The sequence below is a fragment of the Lygodium microphyllum genome, chromosome 13, assembly GCF_053477565.2.
Source record: "Lygodium microphyllum isolate KBCC chromosome 13, Lygodium_microphyllum_v1.1.10, whole genome shotgun sequence".
Lineage (NCBI taxonomy): Eukaryota > Viridiplantae > Streptophyta > Polypodiopsida > Schizaeales > Lygodiaceae > Lygodium > Lygodium microphyllum.
In genome coordinates, this window is record NC_141147.1 from 21,454,378 (window position 1) to 21,476,708 (window position 22,331).

General features: G+C 42.1%; 1 protein-coding gene across 2 annotated transcripts in view; it reads right to left on the reverse strand.

The window, feature by feature from the left end:
• Nucleotides 1–22,331, reverse strand: part of LOC148026402 (uncharacterized) — a 91,929-nt gene that overhangs the window by 11,667 nt on the left and 57,931 nt on the right. Inside the window, exon 7 of one of the 2 annotated variants that reach the window (XM_087690849.1) lies at nt 2,658–2,742. In XM_087690849.1, coding sequence (XP_087546975.1) covers nt 2,658–2,742 — 85 coding nt within the window. Of the gene's footprint in view, nt 1–2,639; nt 2,743–22,331 lie in introns of both variants that reach the window. The other variant, XM_087690847.1, reaches the window with a different exon arrangement.

Below are 22,331 nucleotides of genomic sequence, written 5' to 3' on the forward strand. Positions count from 1 at the left end.
TGCGACTTTATCTAGTACAGGACAAGCCAAGTAGAAGAAAGGGAAGAGGAAGAAGTTGGAGTCATCTTCTGACCCTCATACAGATTTTGTGGAGAAGTGTAGAGAATATCCCATGTGTCCCCATTGTGGGAAGACCTTGCACCCCAAGGAGAAGTGTTGGAGGATGTACCCTCACCTTCATCCAAGAGTGAAGAGTGGATCTACATTGGAGCTTTCATCTACCTCCACCTTGTCACCTACTATTTCCACTGAGTCAATGTTTCGACACATTTCGCAGGTGGAGAAGCCTTCTTTGATTGTTTGATCTTTTGAGTATTCTTGGCTGTTTGATAGTGGTGCATCGAGTCCTATGACTCCCCGAGGTGTTTTGTTATGAGTTCTCTCTCTGTCCGAGGGTATCTTCACTATCGGTGACATTTCTTGGTACCTTGCCTCTATTATTTGACCATCCATCAAGCTCTATTTCTAAGGCTCTATATGTTCCTAGCTTGGGCTCCGAACCTACGTTGTCTCCACCGAGCTGGCCATCTTTGTTGGGGATTCTTCTACAGGAGCCATGTTTGTGATAGGTTGGCAAGAGGACAGACTATCTATACTCCCTTTCCCTTCCATTGTGCAAGGCCCTTTGAGGCAGTTTCCTATTGCCGCATCTATCTTGCTTTTGCATCATCTATTCCACAGGTTCCATCCCATTCCCCATCATCTCCTCTGGTGGTTTCCTCATATCTCCCATCCCTTTTAGAGGGGGACAATATTGGTGGTGTAGCTGTGGATTTCCTAGCCTTTTGTGTTTGAGAGGGAGCTTCCCAAAATCAAAGGAGTTTCTTTAAGGTTTCTAGTCTACTTTGGGCATTTCTTTCATTCCCTGCCCCTAACCCTTGGTCCCTAGTGCTTCTATACAGCTTATGGTGCCGTCGATAGTTCCTTGCTATCATCTCATAGTTAGGTTAGAGGCTTGGCCCACCCACCCTTGACTGGAGTTTTTTGGAGTGATCCGTTTGAGACCTCTCCATTTCCATTACCCTTTGGTAGCCTTTCGTTTGATCGGATGTTTATTTGGAGAGGAGGTCTTGCTCCTTAGCTAGCTTTCTTCATTGTTGGACTACATTGGTATTGGCACTCTTCTAGCCATCCTTGGATTCACATTTCCTGGCCTTGTACCACATCCAAGATTCCAAAGGGGGTGTTAGAAGTCCTATGTCTTGTGTGGTAATCTCTTGTGTTTGAGCCTCAGTTTGAGTCAAATGAGGACATTAGGAGCTCTGACATTGTACTTGTCTACCATTTTATGTGTTTTAGACACTTTAGATGGAGGGCACATTAGTGCATTTCTTTTAGTGCACTTTTGGCTACTCTTTAGGGGTTTGATCACATTCAAGGTTTTTTTCTATTTTTCATCTATATATAGGCAGCCTGCCCTTGCACTTTCATTATCCATTATCCATCATTAATCGTTTGTGATCAGTCAGCCCTTCTCATTCTCTCATCCCCCTACTACCGTCTGGCACCCACACTGACGTGTAGAGCTACGTGTTGGGGCTGACCATTGTAGCCTTGTACCTTCAGCCATTGCAGTCACATTGTTCCTTCTCTCTCATGAGTCCTCTCTTTGTCACCTTTTTCTCTGCATGTTCTACACATATGGTACCTAAACAAAGAGGGGTGATAGTCCAGAGAGTTGACGAGATCATAGCAACATGCTGGCCACAGATACAGGGTTGCCAATCACACACGCTACATCAGAGAGAGATGAGGAAGATTTGCCAATGACATGAGTAGCAACTGGCAAAGTTGAGGGCCCAGTCCAGATGCTATCCTTGTTCTACTTCATTTAGGATGTATGACATACTCTACCATTCGATCCTGATTGGGTGGATCTAGATATAGGAATATCATTCAGCTACACAGTTAGGCATATACTACCTCATCCTCCCATTGTATCCTTATATGAGCAACCCTTAGCTCCTTTTGACAGTATATCATTGATCTTCTAGCGCGTCAGACTTTGATGTCAAGTGACAATCAACATTGTATACAGTTTTGTCTCATAGGCTAATTTTGGCCTCAAAGGCACTAATCTCTCTCTCTCTCTTTCTCTTTCTCTCTCTCTCTCTCTCTCTCTCTCTCTCTCTCTCTCTCACACACACACACACACAAAAACACACACACAAAAGAAGTTTGATTTAATGAAAAAAGATATTTACAAAGAACCTTCTCGCCAACCAAGCAAATTCTAGAAAGAGGGCATGAAAGATGTTTCATGAGAGACAGCTGGGTATACTGATTAGCACTAGATGCATGCTATCACAGACTCTTCTAAGGGCTTGCAGGGACACATTGAGGTATTGCAAGCCTTCCACATCGATACAGGATTGATAGTGACCCTTGAGAAGACCAAGTTGATGGTGTTCAATAGCCCACAACCTTGGGGGATCTGAGCTGATTATCAATTTACTCTTTAAAGGGATGGGCAAAGTAGAACTTCAGAAGCATTTGAACACTTTCTTCAAATCTGTAGTTATCACTGTGCTTAAAAGTTCACTCTGATGATGCTAAAATTGATTCAAGTCAGTTCAATTCATGGTCTTAAAAAGTTGCAATTTTAGCATTCGGTGGTGCTTTTAATTATCAGCACTCACAAAGTCTTGACCTTCTACCGTGTCTGTTACTTTTCTCAAGGTACCACCACCAAAAGAGTGTCCACAACCCAAAGCTGTACAGGCATCCTCCAAGATTGTTCCTCTGTATCAACAAAACCAAATTAGTCCTCAGATGCAATCATCCTAAACTGAATCATATAATAGGTGTTTTGGTAACTGAGCAATCAGGCAAAGCACAAGTTGTCATTATAATGTGATAACCATGGACCACACTGAAAAAAATTTGATGAGGCTCAATGACTACATAGAAGGATTGGATATGCAGTAATGATCACACTCCCAATCATATAGAACACTATTCTATGGAAATGATAACAACATTCATTGCACCATGTGATTATGGAAAGCAAACCTTCCTCGCAGCAGAAAGTATAACACATTTCTTACATCTCTTAGTTTTCTACAAAAACACCATTGATATAGGCACAAACATATGAATAATCCTAATGATGAGAGGTTGGAAAAACTGTATATAAGCTGTGATGATAGATTGCACTATTCTCAATCAAACATGCAATGGCCATGTAGACAGCTTCCAAACTAAAACCCTTAAGGGACATGTGAATGTGGCTTTAGAGCAATCATACATGCTGGCATTATCATTGTCTGGCTTGCAAATTAGCTTTCTTGCATTGTTGCTACTCTGGACCAAAATATTCGCTGCTTTGCATGAATCCTGGCATGAATGCTTTTGGATCTGGATCATTCATGCAAAGGAGCTTTTAGGCTCCTCATCTGCATGTCCTTTTTCCACAAAGCAGAGAGGCTGAACAGTCTTAGTGAATGCAGCCAAAAAGCTCAGAAACTTCGCGAAAATGATCATATCCAGATCTATCCAATCCTCAAGTGGTAAGGCTGTCAGGGAGGTGCAGAGAGTATGTCAGTATGTATAAGCATTAAAAATGGCCTCAAAAGTCCAGAGTTTCCAGAAGCATACCTAAAATAAGGCTTCAATTTGACTAGGAAAGATCCATTGATAAGCTCCTGCTAATGAAAACTCCAAAAAATGCGTGTGATGTCCTCATTGAGAGAACCACCTCTATGACTAGTAGCATCAGATAACCTTTCGACAGCAAGCATAGAACCTGAAGAGAGGGCACTGAATGTGCATCTGCATGAAAAAGCTACTCCTTAACTGTAGTTTATTGGCCCAAAATTTAGCTTATTGAGTTATCCAAGGCCTAGGCTGCAGGATAATGAATCTTGCCTATCATAGCCTTTTTTTCTTTTGCGAGAAAAGGTGTGGCTAATTATAATACTTGGAAGAATTTCACAAAGAAGTATATGTGCTCAACTGTTTGGCTGGAGCTGTCTAAAAGGCAGAAAACACTCATATATACAAGCCTCTCAAGGCAGTCTACAGGAAGGGGGATAGAAGCCTTGTGTGTGCATGTGTTTTTAGGGGATTTTTTGTTTTTCCCATCAGCCACAAAGTGAGTGGATGATGAAGGTCCATAGCTTTGCCAAGAGGCTCACACCATTGAAAATCATTTCTGCACCTTCCAAATCCACCACAATGATTTCCCAGACCTTTGATCATGATGCCGTATGCTCCAATACCTGGCAGCTAGGGAAGGCCTCCAAACTTACCACAGCATAAGAGCCACCCTCCCAATTAACCTATTGCATATAAGAGCGCTCCCCTACTTGCATCCTGTCACGATCTCGGATTTGGGGATTCCAAATAATAGGTAGTCCATCAATCTCCTCCTGGCATGTTGGGGATCACTCCAAGGCCTTATGCAAGCTTTGCCAAACCCATAGTAGGTTGCAAAGGAAGCATGATCTAGGTACCGTACTCAGTGCTATGATGAAGATCCATCTTACAAATGGTTCCACTCCCCTCCTAGATGAGGTTTGTACTTCGAGGAGGGCTTTCTAGATCTACTTGCTTGGGGTGAGCCCTTCAATCACCTTAGCATGGGAATTCTTGGAGGTTTGAGCTACAGCACATGAAGCTTTGAACCAGGCAAGGCAACATAGTTGAGCAATGTGTGACAAAGAGAAGCACCAACAGGAGGCAATGTGCAAAGTTGTTGCTAAAGAACTTGGTTGACCACTAGGCCTTTGCCCAACAGGAAGAGGCATATGCTACTCTAGTAGGTCAGCTTTCGTTGGCGGATGGAGTCAAGTATATGGATGAATTGTTGGGTTGAGGTGATGTCAAGTCCCACCTAGAACCCAAGGTATCTGACTATTTGACCCTTGCTCACCCATCTAAAACCCAAGTGGATGACCCACTTGGTGCTACAATTTGGGTCTCTAAGAAAACCAATTGACTCTTGCTAGTTGATTTTTGCACTTATTGCCATGTGGAACGCACGTAGTGCCGATTTCATCCTCTGAGAGCTCACCTCATCATCCTCACCATAGAGGACCATGTCATCCGCATACTCTGAACCTAGCCACCATGTCTCAATTGCAAAGTCGAGATGGGTGACTTGAGGCCCCACAAGTTGCTCATTCATGAGAGAAGGAAGTAAGACATCACCTCTACAAAAAGTAGAAAGAGCTAAGCAACTAGGGGCAGCCTTGTTGGACTGGCTGCTCCAATCGGAACTCCACACCTCTCCTTCCCCCTTTGATCATTCTGCTAATGGTTGATCTATATAGTGCAGAGACATCGGTGATCCACAATTGAGGGCATGCCATGGTACCCTCCAAGGAGTCCCAATGTTGTCATAGGCCTTCTCAAGGTCCACGAGAAGTATCACCACTTGCTGGCATTGGGCCCACTTTGTAGCCTCAAAGAAGGCGAAGATGTTGTCCAGGATAGTCCTATCTTGAACAAAGCATGTTTGTAACATCCCCTTGGGATCCAGCCTGCACATGAGACACAACATAAGCCATAATGACAAATAAAAGGGATTGGACATTAGACTCACCTCCTAGCCATAAAGCCAAATGTGCTCACCATTGAGCATGGGGGACTAGTAGCACTCTAGGTCATGACCACATGCCAAGGGTTGGTTTCCCATACCACCAACCCACACCATCTCGACGTATGGATGTGTCGACCAATGGGTCAAGAGTCCAAGAGTGGTGATCATACAAGGATGTACACAATAGTAAAAGGTGGAGCAAAAGTGGAAGCACGAGTGGAAGCAAGAGCTATGGAGGTTTAAGCAAAGAAGAGAGAGACCGATGTATGGAACCTCCGATAGTCACGATGTATGACCTGCCTTCCCTTATTCTATTGTCCTTGTAAGAATAAAGAATAAAATAACAGTGATAGGTAGCCACTACTTGTAGTGTATAAGTGTAAATGCCATACCCAAGGAGGACTGATCGCCGAGGAGGATGGTCACAATTTGTGCATACGCCTCAAATACAAAGAGGAAGAAGCACTCCCCTTTATAAAAGCTTAGGGAGTTAGGAATGAGCAACAAAAGTGCACACTCATCCTGAGGTTTCAAGATGAAATGGAAAGGATGGCCTTCATGAGAAAGAAAGCCATACACAGACTCCCACGAGACTCCATCTACTTGGACAATGGCATTACCAAGGTGCAGGTGCATAAGCATGCCCAAAATTATCAATGTTATGAAGAGGGCAATACGGAAATATATAGAGATGGCGAAGTCGTCATTGATGGCAAGGCAGTTGAATAGGGATGTGTAACTTATGAGATAAACACCTTAGAGATATGGATGACAATATGGAACTGTAACGGCCCATTATGGACACACCCACGTAGGATGAAGGAGGTGATGGAGAATCATGAGTTGATTCTGATCACAAAGACTCACCGAAGTCCCGAGAGGAGACTACCCAGAGTATAGGGATATGTATGGGAGTTGATCTACAAGAGCTGCACAAGAATTCAAGGCACCACACGAGGGTCGAGAGGAGTGACGACGTTGATCACCCAGGAGCTGCAAGATAGAGTTCACATAATGGCACAAGATCTCGATACACAATACATGTGGATCAGAGTGGAGATCTCCTACGGCCAAATGTATAGCCCTTTGCTACTTTCCCCTACAAGGGTCGATCTACCACACCAACCGCCGATTCCTCACCCACTCATGCTTCAGCCTACCACATCCACCTTCTTCACACATGATATGGTGAGGAGAGCAATAGAGCACATAAAACATGAACGATCAATGGATCACACAGGTGTACAGGGTGAGGACTTTACTTATACATTTGATATTTTGGCTCCTCTCCATGCTTTTATGCTCAATAGGGCCCTAGCAAAAGGCTTCCCACACGAGTGTTGGAGTAAAGGCACCTATGCCTAGCTACCCATGTATTACTACACTAACATTACCTGCCCACTTGTACACTGCTTGCATGGGCAACTTAGCATTACTGTAAACCCACTCAACTATACCCGTTCGACTTGTACACTACTTGTATGGGCAATTGAGCATTACTGTAAACCCGCTCAACTGTACCCACCCACTTGTACACTGCTTCCTCAAGAGCAGGTTTACAAACAGTACTCACCCACTTGTATCACTTACGGCTTGTTCCATGACTTTCTTGAGATATATTGGAGCCTCCCTTGTGCCACATTTGGCTCAGCATCAGTAGCAGGCCACATCAGCAAATCAACGTGATTTGCACCTATTTGCTGGCCCTCCATCACCGATCAGTTTGATCATCCAAATCAGCTCTTGAAGCTCCCGTGTGGGCATTGACAACCCCGGCACTTGGGCAACCTCTTGGATTCCTCCCAACATTGGTCACTTGCGTATTGGAGCTCCAACCTCCATTCCTTGTTGAAATACAGAACAGACCTGCTGTTATATAGGTCTGAACAGAGTTTTCTCAGACATTGCAGCTTGTACATGCTTCTTGGGATGCCGTATGTACATGTATGGATGTTGGATACTTGGGGGATCATATAGCATTGATGTGAGATGCTATTGAACTGATTGGAGCACACATTTGGCTCAGTTTTCTCAGAGATTTCATTGCTGCAATAACAGGGCTGAATGTCATTTATTTGGGAAACGCATATGCCTCTTATAATTCGATGCTTCCGCGACTTGGTATTGATGCCTGAATGTTAGCTTAATACTTGGGCATGCTTGATACATGTCTTGGAATGCTTTTGGGCTTTGATTGAGCTCTCATTAGCTCATTCTTTACTATAATATCACTATTGTTCATAGTGGACAGCAAGCACTTGTCTGACAAAGATTATGCTCATTATGCTTTGAAGCTACTTAGGTACCCCACATTGGATGTATCAAGACATTGGTTGTTATGTACACCTATGGATATATTTATGACATGCTCTTAAGTTGAGATTGGAGCTTAGGTGCTTTGACATTGGTTGCCATTCCTGTCTTTGGATGCTATAGTAAGGGTCTTGCAGACTACTTGGGTTCAATGCTTCCGGATGTCTATCACTTGGATCTTCGATGCTACAGTAAGGGACTTGCGTACTACTTGGGTTCAATGCTTCCGGATGTCTGTCACTTGGATCTTGGATCTTGGATGTATGGATGCCATTCACATGATGTTTTGAGCCTTATTTGCTCGTCTGGTATTTGACTTTTATTTCAATGGGAGCCATTCGGCTTCATGTATTGAACCACATTGGCACTTGGATATACTATAGAGCCTTTTGGTTTATGTAGGTGAGATTAATCTTAATACAATGAGATAGTGGGCCTCATTGTGACATGTACATGCTCTCTTGATATGTATTGGATGCAGTTTCCCTATCGTGGGCTAATTTGATCTCTTGGCTTGGACCTAGTACTTATGCCTATGAGGGTGTTCTGGCAGTTCTCTTCGTTTACCCTTTAGACCTACCCTATGCATAATGTCTATGCCTATTGCATGTATGGTTACTAACATACTGCAATTGTGATAGTCTTCAGTGTCGGTTGTTCTTGGTTTCTTTTTTGTTGGTTGCTCACAATTGGTTGTTGGCATATTGCTACACTTTATTACAGCAGCCTATCATTTCAGTTTTATGCATCCTATTTAAGGGCAACAATTGGACTTAACAGTTACTTGCCTACAATTTGTGGACAGCTCATTACTTTGGCAGTATCTCTTGTCTCCCGCTTGATTTAGTAGTGGTTTTGGGGCTGACTTGCAGGATATTACAGCAGCCCGTTTTTCCCTTATGTGCACTTGCTTGGTCTCGCTATGGCTAGCGGTTCTTGCAATAGTGCTATCTTCAATATTGAGAAACTGGATGGGACCAACTACAGCTATTGGAAGACCCAAATATACAAGGTTTTAGTGCAAAAATTGCAGGTTAGACCACTCAAAAATGGGGGTGTCAAACCCGAAAAAATTGTGGTTGAGGATCCGGATAAACTAGATGAGCTATACAAGTCCAAAATCATTTTATCACTCACTCTCTAAGCAGGTTCACTACAATGTTGTAACTAAAAATCAGACTGCATATGAGCTTTGGACACACATTAAGAATCTTTGTGACAAGCAAAGTCCTGCATCTCAAATGTATTGCCTGAGCCTCTACATGAAGAAAAGGGACTTCTATGTCTACACACTTGAATGAGTTTCACTCCATCATTAGCCATTTAGCTTCACAGGAGATTGAGTTCAAGGATCCTTTGCATACTTTATTTCTGCTTGGTACTCTACTTAGAGTCGTGCGACACTTTCCGTACGTCTCTTTATGCTAAGGATGGGCTGAAATTGCAGGATGTTGAGAGTGCCCTCTTGACAAAAGAGGTGAATAAAAAGAATGTGGATGCTTTTTGTACATCACATGCATTGACTATGAGAGGTTAGCAGGATGGAAATCACCGTGGTGGAGACTCTAGTAGGTCTCAATCTAGGACAAGTGACAGTCTCACAGTAAGTCTCATGGCTGTAAGTCTGGTCTTACTTGTCATTATTGTGGAAACGCCTATCATATTTGGCCATAGTGCCATAAAATGCACAAAGGCAAGTGTAAGTGCAAGAAAAAGGGTGAAGCGCAGAAAAAAAATGATGATTGCAGCATTGTGCCTAGCAAGTCTAGCTTCAAGATTGAGGAGATTAATGTGGTGCAACCTAATGTATTTGATGATCTTATATCGATTGCCTCTTCTTTGGATGCTTCATACCTGACTCATGCTTTGTCAAGATATACTTAGTGTTGGTTAATAGATTCAAGGGCTTCCTTCCATGTGACCCCTCATAGAGAGTGGTTTCACTCCTGTCACAGTATGACTGGATCTATTCGTTTGGGTAATGACCTCACACTAGAGATAGTTGATATTGGTAATGTCCATAGCAGGACGGTGGTCATGGAAGTCAAAATCCGCGAAGGAGTTTGTAACAACTCACCTGCCGAATCAACTAGCGCTGAAAATGGATGGTATTAAAGTGCACAACCTATACTGAGCCATCAGGGCGAGTGTGAGGCCCCGATGAGTAGGGGGCGTGGGGGTCGTGGCACAGCTTTGGACGCGAGCCCGAGTGAACAGTCTTATCTCTGCTGGCACCTTGGATGGTGCAAATTATGTTGGCTCTTTTGGTGATTACTCATGGAAATCTTGTTATTGCACATGGTCCTAAGTCTAGTGCCATCTATCCTTTGCTTGTATCTAAATCAGTTGACCATGTTTAGGATGTGGCTATAGTTCCACTCGTATCTCTTTGGCATCATCACCTTAGGCATATGTCTTTGAAAGGAATGAAAATGCTTACCAATTTGCAGTATCTTTTGTCCCTAGACTATGAGTGTTTTATATGACAAGCAGACACATAGTACGCATAAGAAGTCTAGCATAAACCGCATGGGTGAGCCTTTGGCTCTTATTCATTCGGATGTATGTGGTCCCATGCCCTGTCAATCGCTAGGTGGTGCAAAGTACTTTGTCGCATTCATTGATGAATACTCACATAAGGTCTCGACATACCCTATTAAGCAAAAATTGAATGTCTTGTCTATCTTTTAGAGTTGGCTTGCTCTTCTTGAAAACCAATCTGGTATAGGTTGAAATATCTAAGAACAGATAATGGAGGGGACTATATCTAGAAAGTTTTTGAGCAGTTTTGCGATGAGTGGGATATTAAATATCAATTGACCGCCCCTTTTACCCCTCCCCAGGATGGTATTGTTGGACGCATCAATAGGATGATTTAGGAGAGAGACCATAGTATGCTTCGCCAAGCAGGCTTACCAAAGCACTTTTGAGCTGAGGCTGTTTTTATTGTCATGCACTTCATTAATAGGTCCCCTTGCACTACTACTAATTGCTAGGTTATAGAGAAGGTATGGATTGGAAAACCTCCATCATATGCTCGTTTGCACATCTTTGGTTGTGAGGTATTCTACCATGTTCCCAAGGACAAGCACAATAAGCTGGATCCTAATTCTGTGAAATGTATCTTTCTTGGTTATGGGGATGCACGTGAGATGGGCTATCACCTATGGGATCCGCAAGTTCGCAAGGTTATCCGCAACCATGATCTAGTTTATCATGAGAAAAAGATGCATAAACAACCTGAGCAAGTGGTTGAGATACGCAAGGTGATTTTTTAGAAGGAACCTCTTGCTCTCCTACAACCTACAACAGTTGATGCTCTAGTGGCCCAAGCTCTACCCATTGTGCAAAATCAGCCTATTTTGAGACATTCTACTAGAGTTGAACGTCATCATGAGCACTTTACGCCCTCCATGGATAATGTTATGGTAACATATGCATGTGCGTCTCTCTCTTATGATGAGGCCATGCGCAAAGATGATGGTCACTCATGGGACAAGGCTATACAGTCGGAGTTTGACTCCTTATAAACTAACTATACGTGGGATTTGGTTCCTTTGCCTAGTGCCAAGAAGACATTGCCGTACAAGTGGATATACAAGTTGAAGAGTATCCTTGGACGCCCCAAGCTCGCTTATAAGGCCAAATTGGTAGCTAAGGGTTTCAAGTAAGAATATGGTGTTGACTTTGATAAAGTCTTTTCTCCTATGGTCAAAATGATGACCCTACACTTGATACTAGTATTGGTTGTTGAGCTAGGTCTGGTGTTGAGCTAGATCTGGACCTTTATCAAATGGATGTCAAAAGATTTTCTACGTGGAGACTTACATGATGAGATTTATATGCAACAGCCTAAAGGCTTTGAAGAAACAGATGGGAACACCTAGTGTGCAAGTTGAGACAAAGCCTTTATGGCCTTAAGCAGGTACCTAGTGTGCAAGTTGAGACAAAGCCTTTATGACATTAAGCAAGCACCTAGGAAATGGTACCACAAGTTTGATGCTTTTATGCATTCACAAGGATATAGCCATAGTGCTATGGATCTGTGTTTATACATGAAGAAGGCTCGTGTTAGTAGCCTTATGATTTTGATACTCTATGTGGATGATATGCTTATTGCTGGGAGAGCTCATGATGAATTGGATGCCTTGAAAACTTAGCTCAAGAAGAGCTTTGAGATGAAGAATATGGAATAGGTCTTGCACATTCTTGGGATGCATATTGGCTTGTTTATCTATTACAAAAGGAGTATATCCAAAAAGTCCTTGAGCGGTTTCATATGCATGATGGTCAGCCTATTGTCTGTCCTCTATCTTCTCATTTATATATTTATTTATTTATTTATTTATGTTTATTTATTTATTTATTTGACCAGCCTATTGTCTGTCCTCTATCTTCTCATATATATATGAAGGTTAGTCAAGCCAATTATCCGCAATCTCATGAGCAAAAGACCAAGATCCCTTATATATCTGTAGTAGGCAATTTGATGTATGCTATGATAACCATTCGTCCTAACATATATATATGAAGATTAGTCAAGCCAATTGTCCGCAGTCTCATGAGCAAAAGACCAAGATCCCTTATACATCTGTAGTGGGCAATTTGATGTATGCTATGATAGCCATTCGTCCTAACATAGCATTTGCAATGAGAGTTGTGGAACGCTGTGGAACGAAGCAAAGTGATACGATAGGCAGAAACGAATACAAGCTCAGTTAGATTTGTCTTCACGCTATGAGAACGTCTCACGAGTCGAACTTGAAGACAGAGGCACGATATGTGTTTTTCCTCCCAACCTTGCCTAGATAGTTGCTGGCAACTCCCATCATGATCCAATTGCCAGCCATCAACTCTACCTTTTCCTTATGCAGTCCTACTGCATGAGGAGCTCTAGGCTGAAACCCATACATTAACATAAATGGACTATATCCAGTGGAAGAGTGCTTGGCACTATTATATGCAAACTCTGCTATCAGTAGATACTCTTCCCAATAAGTTTGCCTTTTACTTATATATGCCCCGAGCATATCTTCAACGATTTGGTTAACCCTTTCAGTTTGCCCATCTGTTTGCGGGTGATCCACCGTACTCATGCTAAGTTTAGTATCCAACTTCCTAAATACCACACGCCAAAATTGACTATCAAATTTTCTATCCCGATCAGAAACTATATTTGCCGGAAGGCCATACAATCGATATATGTTCTCTACGAATAATCTAGCCAATTTTGGTGCTTTAACATCCATTGAAGTTGGAATAAACCTAGCCATTTTGGTTAACCTATCCACAATCACCCACACAGAGTCGTGCCCCCTCTATGTTCTGGGTAATGCAACAATAAAATCCATGGAGATACTGTCCGATTTTCCCGAAGGAATCTCTAACGGATGGAGAAGTCCTCCCATTTTTAATCTTTCAGCTTTATTAACCTGGCGTTTATTACATTTGACCACATAGTCAAGGACGTCCTTATTCATTCCAGGCCAATAGAACTGCCTTTTAATAAGACTATAAGTCTTATTAACTCCTGGATGTCCCACGCTAGGGGTATCATGACACTCAAAGAGTATCTGGCGCCTTATTTCTTTATCTTTCGAGACACATACCCTACCCTTTGTAGAGTAAATAACCATTATCAATGGTAAAATTCTTCCACTTGAATCCGGTTTGAGCAACCCCTGATGCTCCATTTCTTGTTGAACATCCTCAGATATTCCTTCCTCAATGGAGGCCCTTCCATTTGGATCCCCATTTTTTATTGCTTCCCATATGTTGGATTATACCGGATCAACCTGGCATTTCCCTTTTAAGGATTCAAGCAAATCAGAAGTGAACTGAGTAAAACTCAATTCATTAATGATGGGCATTCTACTGAGTGCATCAGCCACTATATTATACTTTTTTTTTCTATACCTTATCTCATAGTCGAACTCTTGGAAGAGTTCGGCCCATCTAGCTTTACGCCCTTGTAGATCCGGTTGGTCATTAAGCCACTTAATGCTTTCATGATCCGACAAGATCAAAAGTTTGGCACCGTACAGATAGTGCCTCCATTTCTTCATCGCATGTACTATTGCATACAACTCCCTCTCATAAACAGAATAATTCTGTTTTGCACCGTCTAATTTCTTGCTTTCAAAAGCAATTGGTCGACCTTCTTGTAATAAGACCATGCCTATCGCCTTATCACTGGCATCGGCTTCAACCACAAATGGTCCCCAATTAAAGCTCTTCCCTTTCTCTTTAAGTTGGTCTGTCATTGGAACAGCTATTTTGGCATAATCTTGAATGAATCTACGATAAAATCCAGATAAACCTAGGAAGATCTGCAGCTCTTCCAAGTTCCTTGGAGATGGCCACTCAATAATTGCTCTTACTTTTTCTGGATCCATTTTGATTCCCTCTTTCGAGATAATATGGGTTAATTTGTCTTTCAACTTCTTGGTGCTGTGTTTCACTTAACTTATAAGGTGGTTTAGAAATAGGGTGTGTATCCTTATTTATGTCAATTGGGTGATTTATATCACCCCTATCTGGTGGAAGGCCACTAGGTAAATCAGAAGGAAACACATCTTTAAATTCATCTAATAAACCACTTAATCCATTATTTATATTCAACTCACAAACATAAGAAAATCGTTGCTTTATATTAAAGAAAGTAAAAGTGGTTTGTATACGAAGAGACTACAACATATATACCTCACAAGCTTCCTTCTTTATCAACTTCTAAACCTCAGTGGAACACAAAAAAGGATTATCAGATACTTCATGTTCACCTTGAATCACAAAAGTCTTACCATCCCTTTCAAATTCCAGTGTATTATCATGATAACTACGTTTTAAGGATGGTTCCAATCCCCATAGCCACTCCCTCCCTAAAGCAATATCGGCTCTTTCCATATTCATAATTTGAAAATCAAGTTTATATTTATATCCTTGGATCTCAATTTCCAATTGGATACCATTATATCCAATATTTTATTATCTTGACCTTGCATCATACGAACAACATATTGATGCCCACTCTTTTGTTGGGGAAGTTTCAATTTTTTTACAAGTGCATAATTTATGAAATTGTGGGTAGTAGAGTCATCAATCATGACTCTAATCCTCTTTCCAGCTATCAATCCATGCACTCTAACTAAATCATGTGGCCCAAAGGTAAGCTGCCACATAGAAGTTGACATACAACACCTGTGTTGTACATTCTTGTGCAAAACCTCTAAAGATTTAAACTTCATGCCCCTTTAATTCTAGAGTCTGCACTACATGGATTTGTTTTTCTTTTCCCTTGCCCTTGTCCTTATCCTTTCCTTTATCTTCCCCCTTTTTCCTTTGAGGGCAATTCCACGCAGCATGGTTAGGGGATAGCCAATTGAAACAAAGCTTTTCTTTTTTGGCCTTATCAAAGTCATCTGGACTTAACTTTGGCCTTACATATTGTTTATTTTCAAAAGGTTGTTTCTTGCCCTTAAAAAATGGCATTTTCCTTTTAAATTTGCCTACAAATTTTGAGATTTCCGATTCCTTAGTCTTGGGCTCCGTATCAGTGAGACTAGCGAGTGTACTTGGACGCATACTATCTTCATTGATTAATGCAAATTTAATTGCCTCTTCAAGCGTCTTAGGTGAACTCCTTTTTACTTCCTTTTTACAGGTCTTATCTAGTCTCCTAATGAATCCTCTCGTCTTTTGAAACTCATCTATTCCTTCCAATTTGAGGATTATCTCACGATATTCCTCCAAATATGTCAACAAGGGTCTTCCCTTTTGTCTGACATAATCCCAATCTTCCCAATTTCTTTCCATTTCATTTTTTGGAAGGAATTCTTTCAAAAAGACCGATTCAAATTGAGCCCAAGTTTCAGGTATTTTATTTGCCTCCTTTAAAGTTCGCCACCATTTATATGCCTTTGGCCCCAAAGTTAAACTGGCCTCCAGCGCTTGGAGATGTGGTGGAGTATTTTTAAGTTTGTGCAAATCTTCCCATTTTTGGAGAAAAATAAAGATAGTGTCTTTATTTCTATCTTTTTCCTCCCCGTGAAACTGAGGGGGTTTCATATCTTTTAAAACTGGATCATCCCTTAACTTGTGGTGGGGTTCCTTAGGATCTCGCATAGTCACATCCAAATCTTTCGATGAAGATGGAATATCCAAGGTTTCTATCTTATTTTTGTCCCTTTCTAATAATAAAGTTAATTGAGATTTTATTTCGGTGAGTGTTTGAGTTAAAAATTCCATTTGGACCCCCTGTGCCTGCACACGAGCAGTTAGATCATCAAAATATTCTCGTGTGGCAAAAAATTCTTCCCACTGTTCTTCTTGTATCTCCGTTTCATAGGGATCTACCATAGGGTGGTCCCCAGAACTAGAACCCTCAATGACTCCCTCTTTCCCTTTCTCTTCCATTAATACACTGGAATTGGAAAGCAAATATAAGAAATTTGCGTACAAAGTAAAGTACTTCCCTAGTTATAGTGACAGGGCAACTGTTGCTGGCTTTTAATAATAACCTTGAAGAGTGAGGGATAATTTGTCTTTCCCGAACTGAGCCGGCCACGCTGGAAATGAAGCTTATTGGCAGAAACACCTAGTAAGGAGGGGACTAAATACACCCCTTCCTAATGGTCACGTGAACCATCTATACCCCTTCCCTGAATTCGTTCTCTGCCAAACTGTACTTGTCACACGGCTATTCTACAGTCATCAGACAGTAACCTGCAGCCGGAGCTGGTCACAGAGGCGCCATGCGATATAATGCCGTTTTTTATTTATTGCGCCTCACGAAGTCAATCGTGTCCAGAATACGAGCGTAAAGAGTGTGGGGCACCGTCTTGACGCTGGATGACGGGTGATGTGTTGGGTAACGACTTCACGCCAGATTCCGTATGACGCGTCGTGTGGGCGCCGGAAAGAAAGCTTCACGCGAAAACAAACGGAAGCGGGACCCAACGGCTCTGAAGGAGAACCCAACGGCTCTGAAGGAAGGAGAACCCGACACCTGCTCTGATACCAGTATGGAACGAAGCAGAGTGATACGATGGGCAGAAACGATTACAAGCTCAGTTAGATTCATCTTCACGCTATGAGAACGTCTCACGAGTCGAACTTGAAGACAGAGGCACGAGATGCGTTTTTCCTCCCAACCTTGCCTAGATAGTTGCTGGCAACTCCCATCGTGATCCGATTGCCAGCCGTCAACTCTTAGTGAGTCCTACTATTCTTGGACTCTCTTTCATTCTAGGCTCTCCTAAACCCCGTTCGGGTGCCCAAGGCCCCCGGACGGTCGTCCCTCGCGCCTGTTTCCCGTAATTTACCTTAATAATGTAACAAACGCTATATGTCTATACTTGGCAAACGGCATTGGAATGCCGTCAAGGGTATCATGAGGTACCTAAAGAACACAATAGCTATGTGTATATGTACGGTTTTAGTAGCCAAGATACAGGAGTTGTGGGATACACTAAATCTGATTATATAGGACATCCACATAGTAGGAAGTCCACCTTTGGCTATGTCACCTTTGCTGGAGGTGTTGTTTCTTGGATGTCCAAGGTGCAAAAATGCACGACCCTCTATACTACCGAGGCCGAGTATGTTGTAACCATTGAGGCTTGCAAGGAGGCTCTCTAGTTAGGCCATCTGGTGGCAAACCTTGGTATTACTAATGTGGTCCATACACTGCATTCGGATTCTCTATGTGCCATTTACTTACCAAAAATCCAATCTTCCATGCACAGATGAAACATATTGAGATGTGTTACTACTTCATCAAAGAGGTGAATACAGCTTATTGACCTTGTCAAGATCTCATCTGACTAAAATCTTGAAGTTCTGCATACCAAAAGTCTCTCAGCAGAGCATTTTTCCTTTCTTAGAAAGTTGATGAGTGTTGGAAGAGATGACGTTTTTTCACATCTTCTTGTACATATGTACATTTGTACTTTGTTACTTTTCTTGTTCTCTCCTCACTAGGGGCCCATTCGCCTTTAAGTGAAAGAATGTAGGGGGTAAAGACGCATGTGCCTAGCCGCCCGTGTATTACTATACTGACAGTACCTACACACATGCACTGGCGGACACCCATCACTATCACTTCATTTTTTATTCTTTCAATGACATTTGAATAAGGAAAGGCCGCTTACACATTGTGACTATTCGAGTTCCCATATCTTTTGTGTCTCTCTCTCTTGCTCTGCTCCTTCAATCATAGTTCTTGCTTGTGCTCACATGCTTCCACTCTGGACTCACTCCCTTCAATGAGTGGGCCATGTATACCATCATACCCATCCACAAATCTAGAGACCCCCTAGATCGAACTACAAAGCCATCATGGTAGGTCACGTGTTGGCAAAGATATAGGAAGTAGTAATTGAAGCAAAGCTCAATGCGTTTGCAGAGAGAAAGATTGAGAGCAGTGCGATACGCTGGCTTCAGACAGGGATTCTCTACACTTGACTACATCTTCACCTTGAGGAGCATGATTGAGCAAGTGAACATAAGGAAGAAGAGACTCTATTGCTGCTTTTTGGATTCCTACGAAGCCTTTGATACGATTCCATGAGATAAACTACTACAAAGGCAGCAGACACTGAAGATCCCATTGGACATGATTTGGGGTAATTATGCACTATATGAGAGAGTGGTGGGTAAAGTGAGATGCCTGGGAGGACTTTCAGATATGATCTCTAACACCATTGGAGTGAAGCAAGGCAATCCTTTGTCACCTACACTCTTCAATCTATACATCAATGAGTTAGAAGATAACATCATATAAGGAGGAGGCGATGGGGTGGAGTCAACATGTATATTAATCTCTATTATGCTTTATGGTGATGATATTGTTCTATTCTTTGAATCACAGAAGGGCCTACAGCACCATCTCCATGCCCTTCATGACTTTTGTACATGGTGTGAATTGACTGATTAATCTTGGGAAAACCAAGATCCTAATCTTTCACACATCAACCCCAGTCAAGAGAAGATCAATCTTCACCCTAGGAGCTAGACAAGTGGAGGTTGTGGACTGATATGTCTAACGAGAGGTTGCTTTCACTACATCCACTTGAAGATTTACCATGGCATAAGGAGCCAAAGACCGACTCACACAAGAATAAACCATTTGCCATGATGGAGAGACAATGCCACCACGCACACTTCCAAGAGTCTATCATGAATGTGGCTATTTGGCCCACTGGTCACACCAACCATAATGTATGGCGCACCTATTTGGACCCTTGTCATGGCTATATACCTATGGATGTAAGTCGAGAGACCATGGATCATCATGCTCTCATGGATGATCCGCAACAAACCATCAGTACCACATGACATTATTAGAGCCGAGTTTGTTGCATCCCCATGATGATGGCAACCTTTTTTCAAACCATCACCTTCATACACAAATTACATGGCATGCACCCAAATAGATAACCTAGGAAAGCATCGAGGCCTCTAGTAGCTAGTCAAGGCAAAACATGAGACTTCATGGTATGCACAGATCGAGAATGGCTTACAAGATATGGGATCGATATGGACCATCTCCCCCTTTTCAATACGACTCGTAACTCCCCCTTCATAAGCCTCTCCCATATAGAGAGGAACCTAGTGATGCCACTAGAGTCCATAAGACCTTTACTAGTTGTACATACGGTATACATGGGTTTCCCCTAGGTAGCCCCTTCCCCTAAAGATGTACTACAGAGACCACTTCATGAAGACTATAGTGGATAGCTTCATTGAGAAACCCAGATACCTAGTTGCAATCATGCTACATGAGAGGCAAGTAGCCATTGGCTAGATCAAGGAATCCTCTCACCAGCTTGAGATTGAGACTGGGAGAACATTCCATGTTCCTTGAGCTGAGCGGATTTGCACGTTATGCCAAGAGGAGGTGGAGAGCGGGAAGCACTACATCTGTAGATGCAGAGCCTATAGCGCACACCGAGCTAAATACCCCTTGCTATTTGGAGAAGACACCTCCCTCACACTAGTCATAGAGTCTCCACACCAGTGTCACCTGGGTTGATTCCTCATCGAGATTCAGAGACTTTGCGCATCACTACTACGCGCGGGCACTACACAGAGAGGGGAACAACAATCACAACTCACTAATTTCTTCTAGACAATGACCACACACATAGCACCCACATAGAGAGGGGTGAGAGCCCAGAGAGTCGAGGATATTAGAGCAACACGTCGACAACAAATACGAGGATACCAAACATAGATGCTACATCAGAGAGTGAGATGACGGAGATCTGCCAATGACATGAGCAACAACTGACAGAGTTGAGGGCCCAGTCTAGATGGAACCTTCATACTATTACATCTAGGATGTATGACATACTCTATCCACCGATCCTAGCTAGGTGGAACTAGATCTAGGAATATCATTTAGCCATACAACTAGACATGTGCTACCTCATCCTCTCATTCTATCCTCATATGAGCACTATTTTATTTTGTACATCAACTTAGCTTCTTTCATAGTATATTACTCACCATCTTTTAGCATGTCACACTTTATTATCTAGTAACTATCAGCATTGTACATGGTTTTGTCTCATAGACCAAATTCGACCTCAAAAGACATACATACATACATACATATATATATCAACTTGCACAAGGTTGGAATCAGTTGGAATCACTCTCTCTGTCTCCTAGTCTGAAAAACGTTTTTTTCACTTACATGGACAAGTGTTGCCAAGTAGTAACCTTCCAAAACAATTTCTGGTATTACCAAATTAATTTTCAGAATATCAATTTTGAAAATTGATGTAATAATTATTTATGGCTTAGAAAAATAATATGACTACCCAACAACAAAATTGGCTAGGCCAATTTATTACCCAAGTGATCCTAAGCATTCATTGGCGCGGAACTAGAATTAATTAATTTGTAATAATTTGTCTCCTTGTGTATTTGCTTTCAATATAGTTCAATGTAATGAGCTGAAAATTGTTAATTATTAGAAATGGTGCCCTCCCCCAAACCGTTCCATTTCCTAGTTTTGGACTTCCTCCATCCCCATCCTCCATCCCATGTTTCTATGAGCCACTCATTTGTCATTGTTGGCCAGCATTCCCACACCAAATTTCTCACAAACATGGTGGACTGAGGGTCACTATCATGGATAAGAGTTGATTGCTAGCATCGTAGCTTCGTTCATTTGGATTGCAAGGTGTAGCCATGCTGTTGATCTACATGATATCTCTATGCGAACACCCTCTCTATGATCCAAACTATTGGGAATAAAGGGCCACCGTGCCTTTTATACATGCTCAGGTGTGAACACACCCTTAGCACTTGTACTTTAGTCCTCTCTCTCTCTCTCTCTCTCTCTCTCTCTCTCTCTCTCTCTCTCTCTCTCTCTCACACACACACACACATTGCCATTGCCAAACATTGAACCTTCACTGTGCATCGATCACCACAAACTCATATTAGAGCCCAAGGCCATCCCAACCGAGCTTCTGGATCTTGTTCGAGCCCAAACACAAGTCGTCAGTCCTGGTCACGTGTTAGTCACGTATGCAGCCTGCACATAATGGGTCTCGTGCAATTGAGCAATCAGATGGCAGCCAGCAGGCCCTCGACCAACAAGCAATAGGTTGGATAGGTTAGCGCATGGCAATTCGGCAACAACACGGGGCAATCCAAGTCAGTGCAAGCGTCATAGGGCAATTAGTTGTCGAGCTTTTTTTTTTAAGCAATCGATTTTTTTTTCAAAGGCCTATCCTTTGTTAAAAATTTGCGAGCTATCATACGTGCACAAGCACAATTTAACAAATCCCAGAGTCTGGATACGCTTCTACTCTTGGAATTCGGGGATTCTAGCATACGCATGATGATTTTACTCACCATAGTAAAATTTGTGGATTTTAGCCCACTCTTAGGTCTCAAAAACTGGGGCTTTTCATGTACGTGCAGAAATTGCAATGGGACACATGCAATTCTTGGAAATTTGATACATTGGACCCTATACCAATTTGAGGCTTTTGCAACATTTGTGTCAAATTTGATCTTGGTATGTACTTGCAATGCAGTTTCTATGCAAATTGAGCACATAGGACCCTGAAAACATTTGGGGCTTTTGTAAAATTTGTGAAATTTTGGCGAAATTGGCTTGTGCAATCCATTCAGCAATTATGTTTGATGTCATTTGAGCAATTTATGCAGATAAATTTTGAGTCTTTCGACCGTGAGAATCACACTGGTGCTTGTGGATGCATTTGGAGCAGAAATTGCAGTTTAAAAATAGGGGCTTTCTCATACAATTGGTGTATTAGCTCGTGATATGACTGTAATTGCTTGCAGTGTGCTATAGCACACATTTATACCTCTGAAAATTAATTTGCAGATCTGAAATTTCAGAAATAACTTGAATTTTCATTGTTGGTTGGTACTTGCTTCGTACCTTGGTCATTTGTGTGACAGCTGGGCTCATATTTGTTGACCTTTGAGTCAA